The 27973-nt window shown below is 47.7% G+C and overlaps 1 protein-coding gene across 2 annotated transcripts; it reads left to right on the top strand.

Annotated features, from left to right (window-relative positions):
* The first annotated feature begins 3994 nt into the window (after window positions 1-3994).
* Window positions 3995-27973, top strand: wdr6 (WD repeat domain 6). 2 transcript variants are annotated; one of them, XM_060835074.1, is made up of 6 exons: window positions 3995-4078; window positions 8626-11098; window positions 12310-12411; window positions 14094-14210; window positions 19230-19345; window positions 25903-27973. In XM_060835074.1, exons 1-6 carry the CDS (start codon window positions 4006-4008, stop codon window positions 26433-26435), a joined length of 3414 nt encoding a protein of 1137 aa, XP_060691057.1. In that variant the 5' UTR covers window positions 3995-4005; the 3' UTR covers window positions 26436-27973. The 2 variants fall into 2 exon arrangements, with proteins under 2 accessions (XP_060691057.1, XP_060691056.1); XM_060835073.1 differs by having other exon boundaries at window positions 19227-19345.

Here is a 27973-nt window from a genome sequence, read left to right as displayed (position 1 = left end):
TCGAAAACAAGGACAGTCGAAAGCGATTTCCTAAGGCGCACCTCTGCAACGCTCAAATCAACCTAAAGTCAGGCGGCCGTGCGCATGTCAGCGTCTCTCCAGCAACTTTTCCATTGCGATCAGGGATCACCAGCAGTTTTTGCAAGCTGGAACAGCTGGCCGTCAGCAAGCTTATGAACGAGGGAGTGTTTGATAGAGAGAGTGCAAAGGCCACCATGTACGCCTTGTGGACTCAAAGACTGTTTTGTGCGTTCGCAGATGTTGGTCAATGAACAGTAGGAGCAGGATTGAGGGTTTGTCGATTTGGTTATTTGACTGTTTTGGAATGCTCGCTACGCAGCCAATGAGAAGAAATGTGCCATGAGACAGGAAGCAAAAGGCATGGAATCGAATCGCTGCAGAAGGAGGGCAAGAGGCAGTCCGAACCACCCTTGCGCCAGCAAGGACCAGTGCAGAGCTTCAGATTCACTCGTGCCCCCATCACATGTAAACAAGGGACGGAGCACGCAAGCGACGCAGCTTGTGCCGAAACCCAGGAACCTTTAGATCTTCTGTCTAACACTCTCCAACTGAGCTAGTTCGGCAGTTGCAGCATGCCCGCCATGCTCCAGCACTTTGCTCGCTGCCACATCCACTTGGGATTTGCCCTGCGTATTTGTTCCAAATCTCCGGCAAAATTTCCCACCCTGTTTTCTCACCGGACAGTTCGCTTCAGCCGCTGCCTCTTGATGCCGTCTGTATCTTCACTTTAGTTCACTCCGCACAATCATTTCTGAAGTTGACAGCTTGGGTCTGGTCAACTCACTCGTCAAATGCTTAACGAGGAACTGGTCCGTCTAGTCCTCAACAAGTTTCATGTCATGCTCTATTGACCGTCAACATCTCTCGCCGGCTTGATTCCATCTCTTCTCTCCTTCTCATTTATTCCATTCTCATCCAAATGCCTATCCACTTTCATGCACGTAAAGTTGGCGAGTCTACATCTGTTGCAGTCAGTGCATTCCATTCCCCTACTACTGAATAAAGAAACTACCTCTGACATCTGTACTATATCTGTGTATCACCCCTCAGTTTGAAGCTATATCCTCTCGCGTTAGCCGTCACCATCCGAGGAAAAAGGCTCTCATTGTGCTCTAACCCTCTGATTGTCTTGTATGTCTCAATTAAATCATCTCTCAACCTTTTTCTCTCTAATGAAAATAGCCTCAAGTCCCTCAATCTTTCTTTATAAGTCTTTTCCTCCATACCAGGCAGTATCCCAGTAAATCTCTTCTGAACCCTTTCTAGCTTCCACAACCTTCCTATAATGTGGTGACCTGCAATACTCCAAGCGCGGCTGGACCAGAATTTTGTAGATCTCTCTGCTCATTTATCCTCCTAAGCATCTTACCATTAGCCCAGTACTCTGCATTCCTGTTACTCCTTCCAAAGTTAATCGCCTCTCACTTTTCTGCATTAAACTCCATTTGCCACCTCTCAGTTCAGCTCTGCCGCTTATCTATGTCCCTCTGCAACCTACAACAGCTTTACAATTTATCTTCTCAATTGCTTAATTGTCACCTTAATTCCAGATTTTCATTGAATTCAAATACTACCAGCTGGAGTGGCAGTTGAATCCTTCTTCCCAAAAGAGTAATTGTGTTGCTGGTTTGATAGTCGTATGGAAATACCATTAGGCCATCAGCTCCCCTTAATGTTTTTTAAAATTTCCCCTTAATACTGCGGTACATCCTGTTACGTGTACACAACTGTAGATTGTGCTGGTGAAGGAGGGAGTAAATGTTTACGATGTTGCATGGGGTGTCAATTACTCTCGATGCTTTATCTTGGATGATGTTAAATCACTTACTACATGAGACTGCAAACTGCCTCATTATCAGTGAAGCCTTCGAAGAAGAGCCTTAATTAAGTAAATCTGTGCTGTACTAATTACTATTTTGTTGATAGACTACAGAAGGTGGGGTTCTTCTCCTTTAAGAGTAGATTTGATGAGTGTCTAAAATCATTAAGGACATAGAAAAGATGAAGAAAGTGAAACTCTCCATGGATTGAATGTCATCAAGCAGAGGGCACCGAGGGAGTTGCAAAAGTGAAGTGGAAAATACTTGAAGAAGAAAGATTTATAGGGATGTGGTGAAGGAACAATGGAGTGGGACTAACTGCATTGGTCTTTGCTAGAAACAGTGTAGACCGAATCGGCACACTGGATTCCTCCTGGGTTGTATTATTCATGGATCTCTAGAAGGTTACGCAATGAGAGGCTTAAGATAATCACAGATGATGATCGGGTAGACAGAGAGAGCCTAGGTCATCTGGTAGAGGGTTTCCAGAACAAGGTTGTATGATCTTAACATTATACGTAAGCTGTCAAAGATGCAGAAGCTCTTCTTCAATAAAGTGTAGTGGAAAGCCGGAACATTTTACTCTATAGGGTAGGAATACAGGGGGAATTCAAGATAAAAACAATGACTGCAGATGCTGGAAACCAGATTCTGGATCAGTGGTGCTGGAAGAGCACAGCAGTTCGGGCAGCATCCTCGTTGGATGCTGCCTGAACTGCTGTGCTCTTCCAGCACCAATGCTCCAGAATACAGAGGGAATTGACAATTTCTGAACTTAATATGGATATATTTTTGATAGCTAAGGAGATGAAGGACTATGGAACCACGCTTAATAAATTGACTTAAGATACAGATCTGTCAAAGATTTGCCTGAATGAGAAAAGGCCTACTCTTTTGTTATATTCTCTGACATGATCTTAAAGTTGTCTTCAAACATCTCATAGATCAGCGGAATCAATCAAATTGTTCTGATAATACATCACCGACCTAAAACATCCATTTTGTTTCTCTTCATAAATGTTGCCAAACTTGCTGAGTTTTAGAACATAGAACACAGAACAGGAAAGAAGAGGAACAGGCCCTTCGGCCCACAATGTTGTGCCGAACAAGACACCAAATTAAACGAATCCCTCCATTCCTTCCTTACTCATGTGTTTATCTAAAAGAACTTTAAATGCCCCCACTGTATCTGCTTCCACCACCACCCTCATCAGTGTGTTCCAGATTCCTACCCCACTGTGTAAAAAAAAACTTGCCCCTCACATCTCCTTCAAACTTTCCCTCTCTCCCCTGAAATGCATGTCCCCTAGTATTAGACATTTCAACCCTGGGAAAAGAATTCTGTCTGTCAACCCTATCTCATAATTTTATAGATTTCTATCAAGTCTCCGCTCAACTTCCGTTGCTCAAGAGAACACAGCCTGAGGTTTTCCAGCCTCTCCTTAAAACTCAAGAAAAGCTTTTAACTTTACAATAAAACCCTCTGTTGCACTGAGTAAACAGAAACATGAGTCAGTCATTCCCTTAAATAAAATTAAAATACGGCGGATGCAGGAAGTCAAATATCAAGAGTTTTCTCCAGCACTGAAAGCAAAGCAGAATGTATTTCTGTCTTCACAAACTATTGACTTTCTGTTTTTAATTACAATTTGAAGGGCTCTGAAGCTGGAGGGGAAATTGGAGGACTACAAACGGAGTTTTAACTTAAAAACAGAAATTGCTGGACAAACTCCAGGTCTGGCAGCATCTGCAGAGAGAGAAAAACAGTCGAGTCGAGTGACCCTTCTTCAGATCTTTGTATCAAATTTCCAGAATCCGCAGTTCTTTATTTTATTTTAGCGTTAACACTGGTAATCCATTGCACATCTATTTCCACTCAGCTCTGCCTCTTCTGCAGCTTGGGTCGGTTGCCTCTTGAGGAGTTGCAACGTTTGATTTGCTGCAGTTCAGCAACGTTGTAGCAACGAAACAACCAATCATCTCGACTTTACTTGGAAACAACCCTCTTCCGGCTGCTTTTTCAGTATCGAGCTGTGTGACTGGTGTGAAACGTATACATGGGAGGTTTGTCACAAACATGTTGAACGCAGAGTAGAGAGAGATTCCTGTCCTGAAGATAATTGTTAATGTTAAATTGTAACTGTATCAGAGAAGCTGTAGGAAGATGCAGTGTGAGTCTGTGTCACTGCTCTCGCCCATCACAGCCTTGCAGTTTGTGGGAGACTTGCTTCTCTCAGGTAAATGTCAGTCATGTATTTTTTGAAGGGTTCCCTTTGGTTGGATGAACTAACCTAATTAATCTCGTTCTTTGAATAGAAATTGCAGAAGCTTTAAAGGAGCATCAATTTAATTTAAAGGTTTCCCGTATCCCATTGTCAAATCCTAGAATGGTTTTAATGTAGGATAATACTTTCCAAACTTTTTGTCACTGAAATCCTATTTCCAGGTTTGAAAATGGTTGTGACTCCATCAGTGAAAATTTGACTAGGAGCTGGCGAGACTTGGAGGTTAGGGTAGAGACGATCTGTGGGGGGTGGGTGGGGAGCTGTGTGGTATCATTGCTGCATTGGAGATTGTGACCCCAAAACATCAGCTGCAAATGTGTTGCTGGTCAAAGCACAGCAGGTTAGGCAGCATCTCAGGAATAGAGAATTCGACGTTTCGAGCATAAGCCCTTCATCAGGAATAAGAGAGAGAGAGCCAAGCAGGCTGAGATAAAAGGTAGGGAGGAGGGACTAGGGGGAGGGGCGATGGAGGTGGGATAGGTGGAAGGAGGTCAAGGTGAGGGTGATAGGCCGGAGTGGGGTGGGGGCGGAGAGGTCAGGAAGAGGATTGCAGGTTAGGAGGGCGGTGCTGAGTTGAGGGAACCGACTGAGACAAGGTGGGGGGAGGGGAAATGAGGAAGCTGGAGAAATCTGAGTTCATACCTTGTGGTTGGAGGGTTCCCAGGCGGAAGATGAGGCGCTCCTCCTCCAGCCGTCGTGTAGTTGTGTTCTGCCGGTGGAGGAGTCCAAGGACCTGCATGTCCTCGGTGGAGTGGGAGGGGGAGTTAAAGTGTTGAGCCACGGGGTGATTGGGTTGGTTGGTTCGGGCGGCCCAGAGGTGTTCTCTGAAGCGTTCCGCAAGTAAGCGGCCTGTCTCACCAATATAGAGGAGGCCACATCGGGTGCAGCGGATGCAATAGATGATGTGTGTGGAGGTACAGGTGAACTTGTGGCGGATATGGAAGGATCCCTTGGGGCCTTGGAGGGAAGTGAGTGTGGAGGTGTGGGCGCAAGTTTTACATTTCCTGCGGTTGCAGGGGAAGGTGCCGGGGGTGGAGGTTGGGTTGGTGGGGGGGTGTGGATCTGACAAGGGAGTCACGAAGGGAGTGGTCCTTGCGGAACGCTGATAGGGGAGGGGAGGGAAATATATCCTTGGTGGTGGGGTCCTTCCTAGACCTTTCCATTTCTATCTCGGGCGACCGACTCAACACAGACATCTATTATAAACCGACTGACTCCCACAGCTACCTGGACTACACCTCCTCCCACCCTGCCCCCTGTAAAAACGCCATCCCATATTCCCAATTCCTTCGTCTCCGCCGCATCTGCTCCCAGGAGGACCAATTCCAACACCGCACAGCCCAGATGGCCTCCTTCTTCAAGGACCGCAGATTCCCCCCAGACGTGATCGACGATGCCCTCCACCGCATCTCCTCCACTTCCCGCTCCTCCACCCTTGAGCCCCGCTCCTCCAACCGCCACCAAGACAGAACCCCACTGGTTCTCACCTACCACCCCACCAACCTCCGCATACAACGTATCATCCGCCGCCATTTCCGCCACCTCCAAACGGACCCCACCACCAAGGATATATTTCCCTCCCCTCCCCTATCAGCGTTCCGCAAGGACCACTCCCTTCGTGACTCCCTTGTCAGATCCACACCCCCCACCAACCCAACCTCCACCCCCGGCACCTTCCCCTGCAACCGCAGGAAATGTAAAACTTGCGCCCACACCTCCACACTCACTTCCCTCCAAGGCCCCAAGGGATCCTTCCATATCCGCCACAAGTTCACCTGTACCTCCACACACATCATCTATTGCATCCGCTGCACCCGATGTGGCCTCCTCTATATTGGTGAGACAGGCCGCTTACTTGCGGAACGCTTCAGAGAACACCTCTGGGCCGCCCGAACCAACCAACCCAATCACCCCGTGGCTCAACACTTTAACTCCCCCTCCCACTCCACCGAGGACATGCAGGTCCTTGGACTCCTCCACCGGCAGAACACAACTACACGACGGCTGGAGGAGGAGCGCCTCATCTTCCGCCTGGGAACCCTCCAACCACAAGGTATGAATTCAGATTTCTCCAGCTTCCTCATTTCCCCTCCCCCCACCTTGTCTCAGTCGGTTCCCTCAACTCAGCACCGCCCTCCTAACCTGCAATCCTCTTCCTGACCTCTCCGCCCCCACCCCACTCCGGCCTATCACCCTCACCTTGACCTCCTTCCACCTATCCCACCTCCATCGCCCCTCCCCCTAGTCCCTCCTCCCTACCTTTTATCTCAGCCTGCTTGGCTCTCTCTCTCTTATTCCTGATGAAGGGCTTATGCTCGAAACGTCGAATTCTCTATTCCTGAGATGCTGCCTAACCTGCTGTGCTTTGACCAGCAACACATTTGCAGCTGTGATCTCCAGCATCTGCAGATCTCATTTTTTACCCCAAAACATCAGCTGGTGACCTTGCTTGAGGTCCTCATCCCCAGGCCGGGTAACCCTGGTGTAGGAAGACAATCCACCAGCTTTTTTTTGTATGATGTGTGTGGAATGAGCTGCCAATGAAACTGTAGAATGCAAGTTACATCACTTAAAAGGTATTTGGATAAGTACATAAATAGGAAAGTTTTAGCGGGATTAGGCCAAACACAGGCAAGTACAACTAGTTTAGTTTGGAAACATGGTCAGTGTGCATGAGTTTGGACCGAAAGGTCTGTTTCCATGCTGCATGACCATAAAAACTTCGCAAGTCCTACTCATAATGTTCAGATTCTTTTACAGCTAGTAAAGCAGTGTCATTGCTGTAGAAAAGAGAGCCAGTTTTTGCTCAGTAAACCGCACAGCCTGCAGTGTGAGAATGGCCAGATAATTTGATTTTTATTTATTTGTTCGGGTGATGTGGGTGTCGCTGGCTGGGCCAGCATTTCTTTCCCATCTCTACCCGCCCTTCAGGAAGCGGTGATGAGCTGCTGGTGTCGGAGCAGCTGTGTGGCGATATCGTCCCAGGTTAGGGCAACATGTGGTTTGGCGGGGAACTTGTGGGTGGTGGTGTTCCTGTGTGTCTGCTGTCCTTGTCCTTCTGGATGGTAGTCGTCATGGATGTGGATGTGGATGTGGAAGTGGAAGGTGCTATTGGAGTTGGTGAAGGGAGTGAACATTCGGAGTCATGTTTGGCATACCAATCAAACAGGCTGCTCTCTCCTGGATAGTGTTGACTTCTCTGTGTCTTTCGACTGCTCTCACCCAGGCATTTGGAGACTATTCCATCACAGTCCCAACCTATACCTTGTAGGTAGCGGAGAGACTCTGGAAAGATTGCGTTGATGATGATTGAGGGATAAATATTGACCAAGACATGAGGGAGAGCTTCATTTTTCTTGTTTTTTAAATGATGCCTTGAGATCACTCTACCCAATGAAATGTGCTCAATCCAATGTCTCATTTGAAAGGCAGTAACTCCAACAGTGGAGCAACCCCTTAACCTGTAGATGTTCCAGCTCCTGGAATGGAATTTGCTCTCCTGATTTTGTGACTATTAGGAAGAGAGTGCTATCTCTGCACCATAAGTGGTACCTTCTAACTCTGACTGTACTGAAGAATGTTGGGTTACAGTGCTATTGGTGCAGGATTGGGAGAACTGAGGAACTTTGTTCAAATCCATCATGGTAATTGTGAAAGTGATACTTTGTGGGTAGGCACTGTAAAAATAACCCTGATAGCTGTCATACCGTTGAGCAAAACCCTGTTATTGTCACTAACATCTTTCCAAGATACCTATACCTAGTTTGCTGTACATGCAGTTGCAGTTCGATGCTATGGATTGTTTGTTGAACTTGTTGATCTAGAAAGCTGCTTAGTTGGAAATAATTGTTGGAGAAATTAGTTTACTGCCATTGCCTTGGAACAACTAGAGATGGGAGAGATGGAGAAACAGCGTAGTCAGTTGTGTTCAAGGCTGCAGAGAAGGATGAGGAGGAGATTATGATGATTACACACCCAGGATATCATTTGTGATGGATAAGAACTGTGTCTAAAGCTAAGACATATGGAAAACCAAGGCAGGAAGAATAAAACCTCATTAAAACCATATAAAACATGCAGCAATTCCAAATTTGATAGCTTTGGTGAGGAAACAGCTATCGGAATAGTGGATGTGAATTTGGGAGTTGACAACATGTTCAAGACTTTGGAGTGGGAGACAAAGGAGATTGTACCTTGGAAGAGAGGACAGTAGTTGATGTGAATAATAAGGTGCACTTAATGGGAAGCTACAGTAGAATGAACAGGAATAGAAGGTGATATACTGTCAGAGTTAGAATAGAAGAAATGGCAGGGGACTGTATGAAGTACAAATACCAGGAGGAATCAGTTGGTGCAAATGGCCTGATTCTGTTCTGGAATTTCAATGTGATTCAATTTAATTATACCGTTGCTAGTTTTCCCACATTATGAGTGCAAGTAAAAGAGAAACAATTTATTTTAAAATCAGTTTTCTTTTAAATTTCTCTGTTGTTTAACAGGTGAAGGAGCCAGTGTAAATCTTTACACTTTGAATTCGGCAAATGGTTACGAGAGAAAGCTTTCTTGCAATGTGCTTCAAAACTACTGTGTTCACGGCATCAAACCGTGGCCCCTACGTGTGCAAACTAGCAGCTCACGGCTGGCTGTGTTTGGCGCGAAAGGCCTCATTGTGCTCGAGCTTGAATCGTGTGCCAGGGAGCCAAAGCTGCAGAGGATCGGGCAGCTACACGAACTGCACGACTGGATTTGGGACCTTCAGTGGCTGGAGAGTGACTGTGAATCGGACTTGTATTTTGGCCTGGCTCTCGGGCACAACTCTGTGGTTCTATGTGACTACAAGGCAAGAAGGACCTTGCGTGAAGTGCACTGCGATGTCAAATGTATCCTGTACTCCGCTTGCTTTGTGGGTCACAATTGGGATGAACTAATTTTGATTTCTGGAACTGTCTTTAACCAACTTGTCCTGTGGCGAATGGAGGGTCCCACCAATGAGGACGGTAGGGTACAAACGGAAAGACGCATTAGTGGGCACAGTGGGGTCATCTTCAGTATTCATTACTTGGAGAAGAATGGTGTTATTGCCTCAGCCTCTGATGATAGAAGCATAAGACTCTGGGAAGTTGGGAACTTACACCAAGCTCTGAATGGTGGTGATGGTGAGGTAGATTCAGTACAGTGCCTTTTACGGTTATATGGGCACCAGTCCAGGGTCTGGTCAGTACGGCTCATGGAAGATTGTATTATCAGCATCGGGGAAGATTCAGCTTGTATTGTGTGGAGCTATGATGGCGATATCATCGACTGTTTTAAAGGACACAAAGGGAGGAGTGTGAGAGCACTGGCTGTTAATGAAGATAAGGGCTGGTTAGTAACTGGAGGAGCAGACTCAGGTATCAGGTTGTGGAAGATTCAGGGGAAGAAAGCCGAAGGCATGGCCATTACTCAACTCAAATGTGGTGAAATTGGGAAAATGGGCACACCAAAGGCTTTGACATTGGTTGACCCAATTCTTCTCTTGGTTCTGACTGATGCTGGAAGTATCTACAGCTATTGCCTGGCCTCTGGCCAATGGAAACTCATCATGGAAGATGCAAGTTACCAGTCGTACGGCCTGTTAGCAGTCAGAAGGCTGGGCAATGGCTGTGTTGTTTGTGCAGTCGGGAACATTGATGGCTGGGTGAAAATATTCACCCTTTCTGAGCCTGTGAAGATGCTGGAGAATCGAGTGCACCAAGGGAAAGTGCACAGTCTCGGCTGGGCCTCACAGGAAGGGCAGAATCCAGATGAGTGCCACCTTTTCTCCTCGGGTGCCGATGGCATCATGATCTGGCGGGTGGTTTCCTGCAAGGGAGATCGGGTGGTCTCGGTGGCAGAGAAGTGCCGTTACCTCCTGCCATTGTGCAAGCACAGGTGGCATACGAGCGTGGTATTCCTATCTGAGGCCCACCTCCTGGTTTGCGGAGACCGCCGTGGCTCCTTGTTACTGTACTCCTGCGCTGGGAGAGACAGGGACGAACAGCAAAGGCTCAGTGAAGGGAGCGTGGATGTGGTGGTTTCGGATGATACAGCAGGAAGGTATCGCCAGGGCAGATTCCTACCTGGTTCACCCGGGATCGTCAGCCAGCCTGACTGTGAAGGGCCACTTTCCATTTTGCCGGGGTTGCACGGAAAGTTGGGGGTGACGTCAGTTCTATTCCACGACGGTTTTGTATACAGCACTGGACGGGATGGCTACTATCGTCAGCTGACAGTCGAAGACAAAAAGCTAAAATTGTTAAGGAGTCAGAGAACCTGTAAGGGGATGGACTGGATCGAGCGACTGCTTGTGATGCCTGAAGGTGACCTCCTCGTACTTGGTTTCCATTCCACCAACTTTGTCGTGTGGAATGCCAAGACCAGCGAGAAGTTACTGTGCATCCCCTGTGGTGGAGGTCATAGGTCATGGAGCTACTGCAACTCCCCAACCAGTGTATTCTTTGCCTACATCAAGTCAGGCGACATCTTCATTTGCCAAGGCAACTCGGGCGACTGCTCCCGGACAGTCATCAAGGAATCCATGCATGGCCGTGAGCTTACTTGTGTGAGATTTGTGAAAAGGCTTGAATCGTCACCTGATGGACCCATAAGTATCATGGCGACAGGCAGCGAAGACACGACAGTGAATATTTTAGCCGTTTACGAACGCTCAGGTCATGTGTCCAAGCTGACAACGGTTGATGACCACATCTCCAGCGTGAGGACCATAGCTGTGACTGGAAGCTGCCGAGCTGGTAATGGTGACAGCTCCTCGTCCGTGTTATTCTCTGCTGGTGGGAGAGCCGAGCTGCAATCTTACTGCCTCCTTATTCGACGTGTCGATGGTGGTGCACCTCTTAGCTGTCAAGTGGAACACCTGGCTTCTCACAGGCTGGCTGAAGACTGGGAGCATAAGAAAAACAGGCACAGGATGCTCAAGATGGACCCCGAGACCAGGTATCATTTTGGTTTCTGTCTCGTTGTTTTTCAGGCATTGCCTTTTATTGAGATATTGCTAAGAACCTCACCCCAGCCTTCCCACTTACCCCGCTCTGATCTAACTTTGGAAGGGGCCAAAAGGATGAGTTTTAAAATATTACTTTTAATTCTCATATGCAGAGATGTTATTGTACACCTTTTGGAGGAATGTGGGTCCTGAACCTAGGGCTCCTGGGTCAGAGGTAGGGATACTACCATTGCGCGACAAGAGGCCTCTTGTCTAAAATGAGTTTTAAGTGTGGCAATGTTAATGAGTGTCAGCCGTGACATGGTGGGTGGCGTGCTGTCTCCTCTGAGGCAGGAGGTTGTGCATTTATGTCTGACTCAAACAATTTTAGGACACTATCTTGGCCAATACTTCAGTGCCAGTCCTGATTCTGTGCTGCAATGTTGAAGGTGTTGTCTTGCTCAACTGAAATTTGTTTGGGTAGACCTGGAACTTAGTTGGAAGAAGAGCAAAGAAGCTTAGTCCAACATACTGGTAAATACTTTTTCTCTCCAGCAACATCATTGCTACTTTACAGCATTCGAAAGATCTTAATTGATTGCGAAGTATTTTGGGAACTGTCCTCATCACCTGCCACCTTATTTATCTTGTGTGCCAGATTTATTAATTAATTTATTTATTTAATTTTTAAAGTTAATTATTAGTAAATGAATCAACAAGTAAAAGCCCGGACAACCTGATATAGGTGGAGATTAAGGAGCCATGCAGACTCAGAGTCTTTTCATAGAAGCAAAAAGATTATGAAGAATTGAACCCCCTCTTATCTCAGGTGTGAATTAACTGAAATGCTTTATGTTATTGTTGAAGGACATGTATTGTTGAATCTTTTTCATCTTGCATAGACAAGGCAGAGTAACAATGCTAAATTTCAAAGGGGAGTGACAATTCATGTTATTTACAATGCTGATTCATTCCTAAATGCACTCTGGCATTGCTATGTGCATATCCCATTGCAGCATCCCAACCAATCAGGGTCAACTATGGCAACCAATCAGCACCCTTTTCTCAAGAAGTGTAAATTGTTGTTTCCTTGAAATCTGGAATTCTTACATGTGTCCTGATGAATGCAAGACAAAAAGATTTGAAAGCGTATTGCTCTTCACTGCCCAGTGACTGTATGTATAGAGGGCTTTATCAATCTGTGATACTCTCTTTCATCAAGGTATATGTCCATTGTGGTGGTGGACACTGAGGCGAATTTCAGGACAGCCTCCATCTCCTTGTGTCACTTCCTGGCTGCAGCCTGCAGTGATGGATCCGTGAGGTAAACTAATCTCTTCTCTCTTATCATAGACCCTTTACAGATTAAAATTCTGCCCCAGCGCACCCATTCCTCAGCCTGCTCACCCCTCCCCACCCCCCCCAGCCCCATGTCAACTAGATCTGAAATTCACCAGCAATTACAACAGAAATTTTCTCTGGAGAGGGAAGGAGGTGTGCACATATTTATTCCTTGTTAGAAGGCTGGGTCCCTGGGTCATTGCTACACAGAAGGAGGCTGTTCAGCCCCATCACACACATAACAGGTCATTGAAAGAGCTACCAAATTAGTCACTTTTCATATCCCCTTACAAATACCTCCTCTTCGAGTATATTTGTTTTTGATTCTGTTGCCTCACCCATTCCGGCCATGTCTTCTGGAAAGAAACATAAAATATAGGACCTGGAATAGATCATTCAGCCCTTTGAGCCTGCTCTACCATTCAATATAATCATAATTAATCATCCAACTCCGTCCCCTGTTCCAGCTACCTCCTCTATACCTGTTTATCGAGTCACTACAGATCATCAGAACCCGCCCTGACAAAACAGGATTCCTCCCTGGCTGGATTCACTCACTGTCTTGCTCACTTTCTCCGTGTGTGTGTATGCCAGATTCATCTTACCTTCCTTACAAAGTCTCATGGAGTCATAGAGCTGTACAGCATGGAAACAGACTCTTCGGTCCAATTCGACCATCCCGACCGGATATCCCAACCCAATCCAGTCTCATTTGCCAGCGCTTGGCCCATGTCCTTCTAAACTGTTCCTAATCATATACCCATCTAGGTACTTTTAAATGTTGTAATTGTATCAGCCTCCACCACTTCCTCTGGCAGCTCATTCCACATATGCACTATCCTTTGCGTGAAATAGTTGCCCTCATGTCCCTTTAAAATTTTCCCCTTCCAAATTAAACCTATGCCCTGTAGTTCTGGACTCCCCGACTGTGACTGTGAGGCCCCTTTCAGTCATGACTGACCATGTGTTGTTCTGGCTTTCTGCTTCCCTGAAGCAACGTCGCTAATGACTGAAGAGACTAGTGCTGGAGTGACCGTCCCAGTCACAGAGGTCCCATCTGTTGTGGTTGTTGATCTGCTCGAGCTACTGCACTCCTTCCTTGGTGCCTGCTTGTCTGCTGCAGTGCTCATCAGCTTCTTTTCCCCTGTTTTGAGGTGTTGGTTCAGGATACTTCTCCATCTCGTGCTGCCAGCTACAAGCCTTTCCAAGGACTCCGTAACGATATCTAGCTCCTTCATGTCCCTCATGCAGACATCCTTGTAGCAGATGGGTATGCCCACTGGGTCTCTTCCCAGATGCAAGCTCACCATAGAGGATATCCTTTGGGATTCTCCCACCCCAGGGAAAAGACGTTATCTATTCTTCCAATCCACACCCCTCATGATTTTATAAAGTCACCCCTCAGCCTCCATTGCTCCAGGGAAAACAGCCCCAGCATATTCCACCTCTCCCTGTAGCTCAAATCCTCCAACCCTGGCAACATCCTTGTAAGTCTTTTCTGAACCCTTTCAAGTTTCACAACATGCTTTCTATAGCAGCGATAGCGCTTATTACCAGGGCTGGTCAGTAACTTATTAACATTTCCTGCAGAACCTGATCACAACCACATGCTACATTCCTGAACTGTTGCAGTCCATCATTTATAAGATTCTTTTTGCTGTGCAGGCTCTTTCTCATCGATGAGTGCAAGAGGAAGATCACTCTCCTTGCTGAATCTTTCTACCATCAGCGGTGTGTACTCAAGCTGCAGACCTTCACGTTTCAGCCCACCACCAGAGGGCGGTAAGCACATTAGCAGAGGGTTAATAGAACGAGCTGTTGATTAACCTGTTACCTGGTGTGGAGTTGGACTGACATTGAGCCATTGGAGGTCCTGATTACCTCTGTGTTTTAAACAGTGTTGCTGCATTTTAGTCCTTAAATTCCTCCCCCATCCCGATTACCTCTGTAATCTCCTCCAGTACCACAACACCCCGAGAAATTTGTCCTTGTCCATTCTGGAATCTTGCACATCCTGCACTCGTGCATTCAGCTGCCCTAGCCCCAGGTTGTGGTCATCCTCTTAACTAGGACACAGTGAGGACAGTAGTTCCTGTAGAGTCAGAGCCAAGAGGTATGGCACTAGAAAAGCATAGCAGGACAGGCACCATCCGAGGAGCAGGAGAGTCAACGTTTCGGGCATGAGCCCTTCATCAGGAATGTTGGGGGGTGAAGGGTGCTGGAGGGAAGGTAGCTAGGAATGTGATAGGTGGATACAGGTGGGGGGTAATAGTGATAGGTCGGAGGGGAGGGTAGAATGGATAGGTGGGAAGGAAGATGGACAGATAGGACATTTCAAGAAGGCAGTGCCGAGTTGAAGGGTTGAATCTGGGATGAGGTGAGGGGAGAGGAGATGAGAAAACTGGTGAAATCGATATTGATGCCATGTGGTTGAAGGGTCCCAAGGCAGAAGATGAGGTGTTCTTCCTCCACTCTTTGGTGGCTTGTATTTGGAGGCCCAGCATTTGTATGTCATTGGGGGAGTGGGAGGGGGAGTTGAAGTGGTCAGTCACAGGGCTGTGGGGTTGGGTGTGTGTGTCCCGGAGATGTTCCCTGAACTGCTCTGCGAGTTGGTGTCCTGTCTCTCCAATGTCGAAGAGACCACATCGAGAGCAACAGATATAGTGTCCTGCTCCTCGTATGCTGCCTGACCTGCTGTGCTTTTCTAGCACCACAGTGTTTGACTCCGACATCCTCGTTACATCAACTTATCCTCACTTACCCTCCTTTAAGACATTTGGTAAAATCTACCACTTTTTTTATGCTTTGGTCATCGCTTGAATTTCTCATCCTGTGGTCCAACATTGGATGTAGTCCAATTATTTGCCTTTGAAGTTGTTATATAAATGCAAACTGTTGTTATTGCTTGAAATATTCCTCCGTGCAGTGCTTTAAAAAATGAGGAGTGTCAGTCATTGGGGATGGGGTGTTTGGGCGGTTGGGACTCGCAGTGAGGGAGGCGAATGTAAATGCCGCAAACTATCGACAGAATGTGATTTAAAATGGTTCAGCTTTCCCCAACATCTCAAGTACCCACTCGGCTCCCAAGTCTTGCAGTCTCTCTGTGGCCACATCCTCGCGTGTGTTCCAGTTCACACTCCAACAAGTGGAGGTGTCGGGGTGAGGTGGGGGTGTTAAGGGAGGAATTAGAATGGGAACCAGGCGATGCTGCAGGACGTTTGTGTGCATTGGGGAGGAGAGATGAAGGTGGGGTAGGTATTGGAGGAGGGTATTGGGAGTGGTGCCGGGGGAGGGTATTGGGAGTGGTGCCGGGGGAGGGGCGGGGAGGGTATTGGGAGTGGTGCCGGGAGGGGCGGGCGGGTATGGGGGGTGGTGCCGGGGAATGGGAGGGGCGGTGCTGGGGGGGGTAGGGTGGGGATGGGGGTGGGGTGAGGCAGGTATGGGGGTGGTGCCGGGGGGTGGGGCAAGGCGAGGCGGGTATGGGGGGTGGTGACAGGGGGTTGGGTGGGGTGCAGCAGGTATGGGGGAGGGTGCTGGGGGGAGGGGCAGGATGGGTATTGGGGTTGGTGCTGGGGGAGGGGCTGGTATTGGGGTTGGTGCTGGGGGAGGGGCTGGTATTGGGGTTGGTGCTGGGGGAGGGGTGATGCTGAGGGAAGCGTGGGTCGAGTATGGGGGGTGGTGCTGTGGGAGGGGCTGGGTGGGTATGGGGGAGTGCCAGGGAGGGGCAGGGCGGGATGGGGTGGGGCAGGCATGGTGGATGTGCCGGGGGATGGGCGGGGATGGTATGGGTGGTGGTGCCGGGAGAAGGAGGGAGGGCCGGGATGTGTATGGGGGGTTGTGCCGGGGGAGAGGCATGGCGGGTATGGGGTTGGTGCTGGGTAGGGGTGGGACGGGTATTGGGGGTGGTGCTGGGGTAGGCGTGGGTGGGTATTGGGGTTGGTGCTGGGGGAGGAGAGGGTGGTGCTGGTGGAAGGGCTTAGATTCAGTCCTACTGACGGTCTGGGCAAAGCTTGTTTGAGAGCACTGTACAAATGTGAATTATTTTTCAAAGTTCCACCCGTTTGAAGTAGTTCATTACAAAGTACCCTTCCTGCCTTTTTGCAAAAGCATCACTACCCAGGCTGTCATTTATTTGCCATTGCTCATTGCCCTCGAGAAAGTGGTGGCGGATTGCCTTCATGAAAATAACCGAGTGGTCCGATGGGCCATTTCAGAGATGACCACATCGCTGTAGGTCTGGAGCCACGTACAGACCAGCAGATTTTATTCCCTTGTCAAACCAGCTGGATTTATACAACCATTCCGTAGTTTCACAGTCACCATTGCAGATATTAAAGTTTATATCAGGATTTTTTTTCCAAATGTATCCCCCAGGATTTGTGGGGGGATGTGACCTTGTGACTCTTGATTACTCAAATGAAACGCACTGTGGAAACAAAAAACAGAAACAGCTGGAAAGGCTCAGCAGGTCTGGCAGCGTCTGTGAAGAGAAATCAGAGTTAACCAGTGACCCTTCCTCAGAACTTAATTTCTGACTTTTGTTTCTGATTTCCAGCATCTGCAGTTATTTTGGTTTTTAAAGAGCTGGGGATGATGGAGATCTGAAACAAAAAAAACAGAAATTGTTGGAGAAAGTCAGCTGGTGTGGCAACATCAGTGAACAGAAAACAGAAATTAACTGTTTTCTGTCTACAGATTCTCCCTGCACTCCTGTTTACTAGTTGAGTGATGTAACACTCTGCTGCCTATAACATCCTTCTGTGCACTCTCACCTGCTTTCTCTCTCTCTATCTCTCTTTATGATTATATTCTGTCTCTTCCCATCCAGTATTGAAATCTTTTACGGTCTGTGCAGAGAGCCAGACTATTGGAGGTGCCAATTTTCCACTGAGACATTGTGCCGAGACCCCGTTTGTTGTCCCAGGTGGATATGGATGATCCCATGGGAATTTGGAGAAGTTCTCCCTGGTGTCCAGACCAATATTCATTCCTTAACTAACATTACTGAAAACAGGCAAGTCCATCAGACCTCCTCCTCCCACCCTGCCCCCTATAAAAACTCCATCCCATATTCCCAATTCCTTCGTCTCCGCCGCATCTGCTCTCAGGAGGACGAGTTCCAATACCGTACAGCCCAGTTGGCCTCCTTCTTCAAGGACCGCAGACTCCCCCCAGACGTGATCGACGATGCCCTCCACCGCATTTCCTCCTCTTCCCGCTCCTCTGCCCTTGAGCCCCGCCCCTCCAACCGCCACCAAGACAGAACCCCACTGGTTCTCACCTACCACCCCACCAACCTCCGTATACAGCATATCATCCGCCGTCATTTCCGCCACCTCCAAACGGACCCCACCACAAGGGATATATTTTCCTCCCCTCCCCTATCAGCGTTCCGCAAAGACCACTCCCTTGGTGACTCCCTCGTCAGGTCCACATCCCCCACCAACCCAACCTCCACTCCTGGCACCTTCCCCTGCAACCGCAGGAAATGCAAAACGTACGCCCACACCTCCTCCCTTACCTCTCTCCAAGGCCCCAAGGGATTCTTCCATATCCGCCACAAATTCACCTGCACCTCCACACACATCATCTATTGCATCCGCTGCACCCGATGTGGCCTCCTCTATATTGGGGAGACAGGCCGCCTACTTGCGGAACGCTTCAGGGAACACCTCTGGGATGCCCGGACCAACCAACCCAACCACCCCGCGGCTCAACACTTTAACTCCCCCTCCCACTCCACCAAGGACATGCAGGTCCTTGGACTCCTCCATCGCCAGATCATAACAACACGATGGTTGGAGGAAGAGCGCCTCATCTTCCGCCTGGGAACCCTGCAACCACAAGGGATGAACTCAGATTTCTCCAGTTTCCTAATTTCCCCTCCCCCCAGCTTGTCTCAGTCGATTCCCTTGAACTCAGCACTGCCCTCCTAACCTGCAATCTTCTTCCTGACCTCTCCGCCCCCACCTCACTCCGGCCTATCACCCTCACCTTGACCTCCTTCCACCTATCACATCTCCATCGCCCCTCCCCCAAGTCCCTCCTCCCTACTTTTTATCTTAGCCTGCCTGGCACACTCTCCTCATTCCTGATGAAGGGCTCTGGCCCGAAACGTCGAATTTCGTGTTCTTTGGATGCTGCCTGACCTGCTGTGCTTTAACCAGCAACACATTTTCAAGTCCATCAGACCACTACTACCTGCAAGTTCCCCTCCAAGCCACTCACCATCCTTAATTGGAAATATATTGTCGTTCCTTTATTGTCACTGGGTCGAAATCCTGGAATTCCCTTCTGAACAAGGCAGGTGTCCCTGCAGCACATGGATTGCCACAGTTCAAGAAGGTAGTGATGAAGGATTTTGCCTAAAAAGTCGATTTACCTGCTGTGCTTTTCCAGCACCACTCTAATCTTGACTCTAATCTCCAGCATCTGCAGTACCCGCTTCCACCTAGTTCAAGAAGGAAGCTCATTACCATCTTCTCAGGCATTTAGAGTTGTGCAGTCAATCCGGGCTTGGGGCAGTCAAACCTACATCCTGTGAGTGAATGTTTTTTCAAAACATTGGCTGCTGGGATTCTTACATTATGACCAGGACAACTCTTCAGGATAGTTCATTGCCTGTGAAGTGCTTTGAAATGTGTGGTTATTGCAAAATGTACTATGTCAATGTAGGTCTTTCTGTTTTTCTATTTCTTTTCTCTTTCTCACGCTATCAGTAAAGTAAATTGATAAGACAGCAATGTTGGTTGCTGTTTGTTGTGATAAAGTTGACAAAACCCCTGTCTTTCCCTGCAGCAGGGTTTTTCTGTGCAGTGCAGCCACTGATGGAAGGATAGTGTTTTGGAATATCTCTGGAACAATTGAGAAAGCCAAGATGGCAACTAGTCTTCCAGAAGGAGGTTGTCGGCCCTGGGGTATGTATCATCCCACACAATAAGGATGCACTTGGTTGGATCAGCATTGCATTTTTCTTGAAATTTGGTACTTTCACAGTCTCTGGGATTTTATATGCACCACAAGTTACACAGATTGTGCTGCAGGAGGTGAGGTCATGTAGAAATTTCTTCCTGGTCCAAGTATTTACCTCTCCGTTAATATCACAAACACATTCGATCGATGTCTGAGAGAGCTCAGTTGGCATCTATTCTCTCACTGAGCTAAAAATGTGTTGCTGGAAAAGCGCAGCAGGTCAGGCAGCATCCAAAGAGCAGGAAAATCGACATTTCGGGCATGAGCCCTTCTTCAGTGAGTCCCTCTCTCACTGCACCCCCCAGGTCATCTCCTCTGCCCAGAAGCTCTTCAGCCACGTTCTCAAACAGACTCGCTACCACAGCCACATCTCCTTCCTCAGCACCTGCCTACGGAACCGACTGACCCCGCACGGACTCCGGACTACGTTCAGACCAACAAAATTTGGACCCAACCAGGACAACCAGTACCTACAACAAATCCGAACTTTGGATGCTGCCTGATCTGCTGCGCTTTTCCAGCAACACATTTTCAGCTCTGAACTCCAACATCTGCAGTCCTCACTTTCTCCTCCCATCTATTCTCTCACATCAATTATCTAATTGGTGTTTGTAGGAGCTAATTATGTGCAAATTGGCTGTAATTATTAAACAGAGAAACAAAGAAAGCTCTATGACCCAAAAGGAGACCATTCGGCCCATCTTGTCTATGCCGATTGAGTTAAAAAAACTGATGATTCTATTCCCATGTCCAGCTCATCTCCAGTTCATATCCACATTTTTTTTGTATGCAGTGAGGGATTTTGCCATAAGGCAGTGAGTTCTAGACAGCCATCACCCTGTATAAGGTAATTCCTTCTCAACTGAACCTTAATTTTCTGCCAGTGACTTTCAATCCATTGGATTTAGACATCTCTGGTAAAGGAACTAGATCCTTCCTATCCACTATATCTGTTTTACCCACCTCAATTAAATTTCCCCTCAGCCTTCTAAAATGAACTCCAGCCACACCATTTTTTCTTCATTATCAAAATCCTCATAAAACTCTCTAATACAAACAGATTCTTCCTAGAAGACACTGGCCTGGACTGTATGCAGTATTCCCTGCTGCAGTCTGTGTCGTCTCCAGTTCTAGTGTTACTTCCCTACTGTTATTATCTGGGCTCTGGGCAATATTAGAAAGCACTCCATGTGTTATTTTGATCACCTTATCTACCTAGTATGCTAGCTCGAGGATTTGTGGATGTACCCTCCAAATTTACTGTGTTTCTCTACACTTGGTGATATAACAACAGTGACTTCATTTAAGATACTTCATTGGACATAATGTCCTGAAATGACAATGGCATTTTACAAACAGAACTCTCTCGTAGATGTATTAGCCAGAATGTATGGGGTGAAATTTGTGGGCTTGAGACCCGGGTTCAATTTCCGCCTCAGGCGACTGACTGTGTGGAGTTTGCACGTTCTCCCCGTGTCTGCGTGGGTTTCCTCCGGGTGCTTCGGTTTCCTCCCACCAGTCCAAAGATGTGCAGGTCAGGTGAATTGGTCATGCTAAATTGCCCATAGTGTTAGTTGAAGGGATAAATGTGGGGGAATGGGTCTGGGTGGGTTGCGCTTCGGCGTGTCGGTGTGGACTTGTTGGGCCGAAGGGCCTGTTTCCACACTGTAGGTAATCTAAACTAATCTAATCTAAAAAATTTAAATTGGGTGAGATGTGTAAGTAATCTAATCTAATCTAGATGTGGAATTACATTGGTCATCTGCTTTATAATGTGTTGTTATTTAGTTCAGTCAAAGTCATTGACTATCAGGTGGAACAAAATCTAACTCCAATTATATTACTATCTCCGTGATCTTTCAGGAGAGGGGTGGGAGGGGTGGTGGTGAGGTTGGTTTGTGCCAGTCTCTGTCAGCATGATGGGAGGGCGGAGGCACGGCTAAACATTCAGGTTGGCAACTGGAGGCTGTTTGAGAGGGTTAATCTCACTAGGCCTCACTCTCGGCAGAGCAGGTAAGGGCTGTTTGGCGGTGTCTCTTTGTAGTCGCGGTTAAGTTTTTTTTTAACGGTTTAAATGTAAAAGTTTTTTTTAAATGTGCGGAGCAGACCTGGAAGCGGGTGTAGCGTAAGTTTACCTAGGTAGGTTTTCCCAATAAAGGCGCTCAAGGAGAGGAACCTGAGGCACTACAGGGGTAGTGCTTCCCACCTGCCCTCCTCCTCTAACCTAATAATAAGACCCATTGTGGTAAGCAGGTAAGTGCTGCATTTTGCTTGTTATATTTTTTAGACCTAGTTTTTTTAAAGGTTACTTCTAGAGAGATGGCATTGAAGGCAGAGCAATGTTCCTCTTGCAACATGTTTGAGGTGAGGGATGCCTTATTCGTCCCTGCTGATTACACCTGCAGGAAGTGCACCCATCTCCAGCTCCTCCAAGTCCCTGTTAGGGAACTGGAGCTGGAGTTGGATGAACTTAGGATCATTCGGGAGGCAGAGGGGGTCATAGATCGGAGCTTTAGAGAAGTAGTAACTCCAAAGATTGCAGACAGATGGGTGACAGTGAGGGGGACTGGGAGGAAGCAGCCAGTGCAGGGACCCCCGCGGCCGTTCCCCTCAAGAACAAGTATACTGTTTTGGATACTTGTGGGGGGGACGACTTACCAGGGGTAAGCAATAGGGTTCAGGCCTCTGGCACGGAGCCTGTCCCCGTTGCTCAGAAGGGAAGAGTGGAGAAGAGCAAAGCAATAGTTATTGGGGACTCGATAGTTCGGTTTTGTGGGGGCGAGAGAGACTCACGATTGGCATGTTGCCTCCCAGGTGCAAGGGCACGTGACGTCTCTGATTGTGTTTTCCGGGTCGTTAAGGGGGAGGGGGAGCAGCCCGAAGTCGTAGTCCACATTAGCACCAACGACATAGGTAGGAAGAGGGATGAGAATGTTAGACAGGCTTTCAGGGAGCTAGGTTGGACGCTCAGAGCTAGAACAAACAGAGTTGTTATCTCTGGTTTGTTACCCGTGCCACGTGATGGAGAGTCGAGGAATAGGGAGAGAGAACAGTTAAATGCGTGGCTACAGGAATGGTGCAGGAGGGAGGGATTCCGGTATCTGAATAACTGGGGTTCTTTCTGGGGAAGGTGGGACCACCATAAACAGGATGGTCTACACCTGAACCTGAGGGGCACCAGTATCCTTGGGGGGAGGTTTGTTAGTGCTCTTTGGGGGGGTTTAAACTAACTCTTCAGGGGCATGGGAACCTGGACTGTAGCTTTAGGGTGCAGGACCTGGAGTGTAGGGAGGTTAGGAACATGGCATCAATCTCGAAGGAGGGTGCCTGTAAACAGGAAGGTGGCTTGAAGTGTGTATACTTCAATGCGAGAAGTATACGAAATAAGGTAGGTGAACTTGCAGCGTGGGTTGGTACCTGGGATTTCAATATTGTGGCTATTACGGAGACATGGGTAGAACAGGGACAGGAATGGGTGGTGCAGGTTCCAGGGTTTAAATGTTTTAGTCGGATCAGAGATGGGGGTAAAAGAGAGGGAGGTGTGGCATTGCTTGTCAAGGATAGTATTACAGCGGTGGAAAGGACGATGGATGAAGGCTCGCCATCTGAGGTAGTTTGGGCTGAGCTTAGAAATAGGGAAGGTGAGGTCACCCTGTTAGGAGTTTTCTACAGGCCTCCTAATAGTCCTAGAGACGTAGAAGAAAGGATTGCGAGGATGATTCAGGACAAGAGTGAAAGTAATAGGGTGATTGTTATGGGGGACTTTAACTTTCCCGATATTGATTGGGGAAGCTATAGCTCAAGGACGTTAGATGGGTCGGTGTTTGTCCAATGTGTGCAGGAGGGTTTCCTGACACAATATGTAGACAGGCCAGCAAGAGGTGAGGCCATACTGGATTTGGTTCTGGATAACGAACCAGGCCAGGTGTTAGAGTTGGAGGTAGGTGAGCACTTTGGGGACAGTGACCACAATTCGGTGACTTTTACTCTAGAGATGGAGAGGGATAAGTGTGCACTGCAGGGCAAGAGTTATAGCTGGGGGCAGGGATGAGGCATGACTTAGGATGCGTGGCTTGGAAAAGTAGGCTTCAAGGGAAGGGCGCAATCGATATGTGGAGCTTGTTCAAGGAGCAGCTATTGAGTGTCCTTGATGAGTATGTACCTGTCAGGCGGGGAGGAAAGGGTCATGTGAGGGAGCCATGGTTTAATAAGGAATTGGAATCCCTTGTTAAAGGGAAGAGGGGGGCCTATGTAAAGATGAGGCGTGAAGGTTCAGTTGGGGCGATTGAGAGTTATAAGGTAGCCAGGAAGGATCTAAAGAGAGAGAGCTAAGAGCAGCAAGTAGGGGACATGAAAAGTCCTTGGTTGGTAGGACTAGGGAAAACCCAAAGGCTTTTTATAGGTATGTCAGGAATAAAAGAACGACTAGGGTAGGAATAGGTCCAGTCAAGGATAGTAGTGGGAAGTTGTGCGTGGAGGCTGAAGAGATTGGAGAGACACTGAATGAATACTTTTCGTCAGTATTCACTCAGGAACAGGACATTGTTGCCGATGTGAATATTGAGTCACAATTAATTAGAATGGATGGCTTTGAGGTATGTAGGGAAGAGGTGTTGGAAATTCTGGAAAGGGTGAAAATAGATAAGTCCCCTTGGCCTGATGGCATTTATCATAGGATTCTCTGGGAAGCAAGGGAGGAGATTGCAGAGCCATTGGCCTTGAGTTTTATGTCCTCGTTGTCTACAGGAATAGTGCCAGAAGACTGGAGGATAGCAAATGTGGTTCCCTTGTTCAAGAAGGGGATAACCCTAGTAACTATAGGCTGGTGAGTATCACTTGTGTTGTGGGCAAAGTCTTAGAGAGAATTGTAAGGGATAGGATTTATGAACATCTGGATAGGAATAATGTGATCAAGGATAGTCAGCATGGTTTTGTGAAGGGCAGGTCGTGCCTCACAAACCTTATTGAGTTCTTTGAGAAGGTGACTAAGGAGGTGGACGAGGGTAAAGCGGTAGATGTGGTGTATATGGATTTTAGTAAGGCATTTGATAAGGTTCCCCATGGTAGGCTACTGCAAAAAATACGGAGGTATGGCAGTGAGGGTGCGTTAGAGGTTTGGATTAGGAATTGGCTGGTTGGAAGAAGACAGAGGGTAGTACTTAATGGTAAAGGTTCATCTTGGAGTGCTGTTACTAGCGGTGTTCCGCAAGGATCTGTTTTGGGACCATTGCTGTTTGTTATTTTCATAAATGACCTGGAGGAGGGGCTACAAGGTTGGGTGAGCAAGTTTGCGGATGATACGAAAGTCGGTGGAGTTGTTGACAGTGAGGAAGGATGTGGCAGGTTACAGCGGGATATAGATAAGCTGCAGAGCTGGGCAGAAAGGTGGCAGATGGAGTTCAATGTAGGTAAGTGTGAAGTGATTCACTTTGGTAAGAGTAACAAGAAGATGGAGTACTGGGCTAATAGTCGGATACTTGGTAGTGTGGATGAGCAGAGGGATTTTGGTGTCCATGTACACAGATCTCTGAAAGTTGCCACCCAGATAAATAGTGCTGTGAAGAAGGCATATGGCGTACTGGCTTTTATTGGTAGAGGAATTGAGTTCCGGAGTCCTGAGGTCATGTTGCAGTTGTATAAGACTCTGGTGTGGCCGCATCTGGAGTACTGTATGCAGTTTTGGTCGCCATACTATAGGAAGGATGTGGAGGCACTGGAACGGGTGCAGAGGAGGTTTACCAGGATGTTGCCTGGTATGGTAGGAAGATCGTATGAGGAAAGGCTGAGGCACTTGGGGCTGTTTACATTGAAGAAAAGAAGGTTTGGGGTGACTTGATAGAGGTGTACAAGATAATTAGGGGTTTAGATAGAGTTGACAATGAGAACCTTTTTCCACGTATGGAGTCAGCTATTAGGAGAGGGCATAACTTTAAATTAAGGGGAGGTAGGTATAGGACAGATATTAGGAGTAGATTCTTTACTCAGCGAGTCGTGAGTTCATGGAATGCCCTGCCAGTAGCATTCTTTATGGGCATTTAAACGGGCATTGGATAGGCATACGGAGGATAGTGGGCTAGTGTAGGTTAGGTGGGCTTGGGTCGGCGCAACATCGAGGGCCAAAGGGTCTGTACTGCGCTGTATTTTTCTATGTTCTATGTTACTCGACCTGCCCCCTTTCATGGTTATGTCTCTGCCTGGGTATATTTGGAGTGGGAGCATGCACTGTCCACTGGCCTGCTCAAAGCTTTCCATGGTCAGTGGGGACCGCAGGGGCTGGAGTGCCTTATTAACCTCAAAAGTGATATTCTGATTTGAATTTAGTTACTTTACATTTCTGTGCATTTGCTGCAGGAGCCCATGAAACGGTTGAGATGCCCTTGAATCTGGCTTAAGTGTTTTTAAGTGCCTTCAAAGAGTTGGCAACAGGAAGCATCTTCCACCTGTTCAAGGCCTTTAGTAAAATTAAGACCTCTGACACAGAATTCTCTTGTGTTTCTCGCAGTGCTAGAGGCCCCCTGTCTGGTGCTAAACGCCCATCAGTGTGGAGTGAATGGACTTCACATCAGATGCCTGGATCCCGGACGCTACCTGTTAGCCAGTGGTGGCGATGATAATGCTGTCCGTGTCTGGACAATTGCTGTGAGGGCAGCAGGAAGCGAGGACAGTGCAGCGAGTGTTGAGGCCTCAGAAGGACAGTATGTCAATGCAGGAGTTTCCATGCGGGTGACAGAGGGGCCGCGAGTTGACAGCGCACACGCTGCGCACGTGACTGGAGTGAAGGTCCTGAGCCCAAGGCTGCTGGCCACCGTCTCCATTGACCAGCGACTGACGCACTGGGAGCTGAGCGACCGAGGCCTGCGTTTCCTGGACAGCACGTGCTGTCATGTGGCAGATGTTGCCGACATGGAGAACTGGAAGGGTGCCAACTCAGGGACTCACCTCTATGCTGTGTGTGGACATGGGCTGCAGATCCTGAGGTATCAGCAGGTGGAGAAAAACAGCCTGACAACTCAAATGCCAAGTACTGGAGATTGAAAATAGAAAGAGAAATTGATGGAAACACCTAGCAGTTCAGGTGGCACGTACAGAGAGACAGAACCGGAGTCACTGTTTTAGATCAATGATGTCTCATCTGAACTGGAAAAAGTTAGAAATTAAATAGTTCAGAACTTGAGTTGCTTTTACAAAAAATCAAATAAGTACCAGGCCAAGTGTTGGTTTTGATATCTCAGGTATAAAACATAATGTATGTGCCATTTCATTAATTATTACGTGGAATTTTACTGGCACAGAAATAGACCATTTAGCCCATCAGGTCTGTTCGGGCATTTTATGCTCCACTGAAGCCTCATCCCATCCTACTTCATCTCACTATCACTGTATCCTGCTATTCCCCCAAGTGTATGGCGAGCATCTTACAATTTGCCTCAATTTTCCACATTACCACAGTAATTTTTCTTCTGAATTCCTTATTGGATTTATTAGTGCCCTTTCCAGGTTTCTGGTCCCTAGTTTTGTTTGCCTCATAACTGGAAACATCTTCCACCTGTTCAAGGCCTTTAGTAAAATTAAGACCTTTGCTGGGTCTCCCTTTGGCTTTTCTGAGAGTCCGTTCAATCTCATCAGATGTGCATAATCTATCCATCCTGATCTCACCAATTAAAATCTTCAGAATGAATATCATCTGTGGCAGTTGATATTGAATTCTGGAAAGTGTGAGCCTGAGTTTCCACAGGGCACAGTCAGTCTGGCATTTTATTCACTTTAAAACAGGTATCCACTTAGAGATGGGAACTGCACTGTTCGATCTGAACACAGCTAGACCTGCAGACCTATCCTCGATTAGTGAGTACATCCCAGGTACTGAATCTTCGAGTCTCTATCGTGTGGAAGCAGGCCATTCGGCCTATCAAGTCCACATTGGCCCTGCAAAGGGCATCCTCCATCCCCTGTCATTTTTCATGGCTAACCTGCACATTCCTGAACACTACGGGCAATTTAGCATGGCCAGTCCACCTGACCTGCACCTCTTTGGACTGTGGGAGGAAAGTGGAGCACCCCGAGGAACCCGCGCAGACACAGGGAGAATGTGCAAACTCCACACAGGCGGTCACTCCAAGGGTGGAATCGAACCTGGGTTCCTTGCACTGTGTGGCAGCGGTGCTAACAACTGAGCCACCGTGCCACCCTGGTGCAGCAAGTCTGAATGTCCTCAAGTCGGTTGCAATCCCTGCTTGCGCTCACTGTCCAGCAGAAAACTACACACATGTGGGTGTGACCTGGGGTAGGTTTGTGATGCCTTCCATGCCTGAATAGCCACTTGAACATGCAGAATCATTAATTCTTGCAAAGTGCCTTGCGGTGGTTGGGGTTTAAATAAAAACTCACAGGAGTTCAATTCAGGAAAGGAGCAATTCGCGAGCAGTTGGACTATTTCTGCGTTTGTCACTGTGCAGTGGAACTGAAGTGGGTCACAATTAGGATACCATAAAGGTTGTGAGTCGTTTGACTTCAGGGAACTTCTGATAATATTAAACCACTTTATGTTTGCTGCTGTGTCATGTGACATTACC

This window comes from Hemiscyllium ocellatum, chromosome 14, assembly GCF_020745735.1.
Source record: "Hemiscyllium ocellatum isolate sHemOce1 chromosome 14, sHemOce1.pat.X.cur, whole genome shotgun sequence".
NCBI lineage: Eukaryota > Metazoa > Chordata > Chondrichthyes > Orectolobiformes > Hemiscylliidae > Hemiscyllium > Hemiscyllium ocellatum.
Note: the sequence above shows the minus strand (reverse complement) of the source record. Positions and strands in the feature narration are given on the sequence as shown.

What these genes read in the sequence shown, in the direction of transcription:
- wdr6 (XM_060835073.1), top strand. Translation starts at nt 4,006, where the DNA reads ATGCAGTGTGAGTCTGTGTCACTGCTCTCGCCCATCACAGCCTTGCAG. An exon ending in AAGATGGACCCCGAGACCAG is followed by an intron (nt 11,099 to 12,309) that starts GTATCATTTTGG and finishes TCTTTCATCAAG; the next exon opens with GTATATGTCCATTGTGGTGG. An exon ending in TGCAGTGATGGATCCGTGAG is followed by an intron (nt 12,412 to 14,093) that starts GTAAACTAATCT and finishes TTTGCTGTGCAG; the next exon opens with GCTCTTTCTCATCGATGAGT.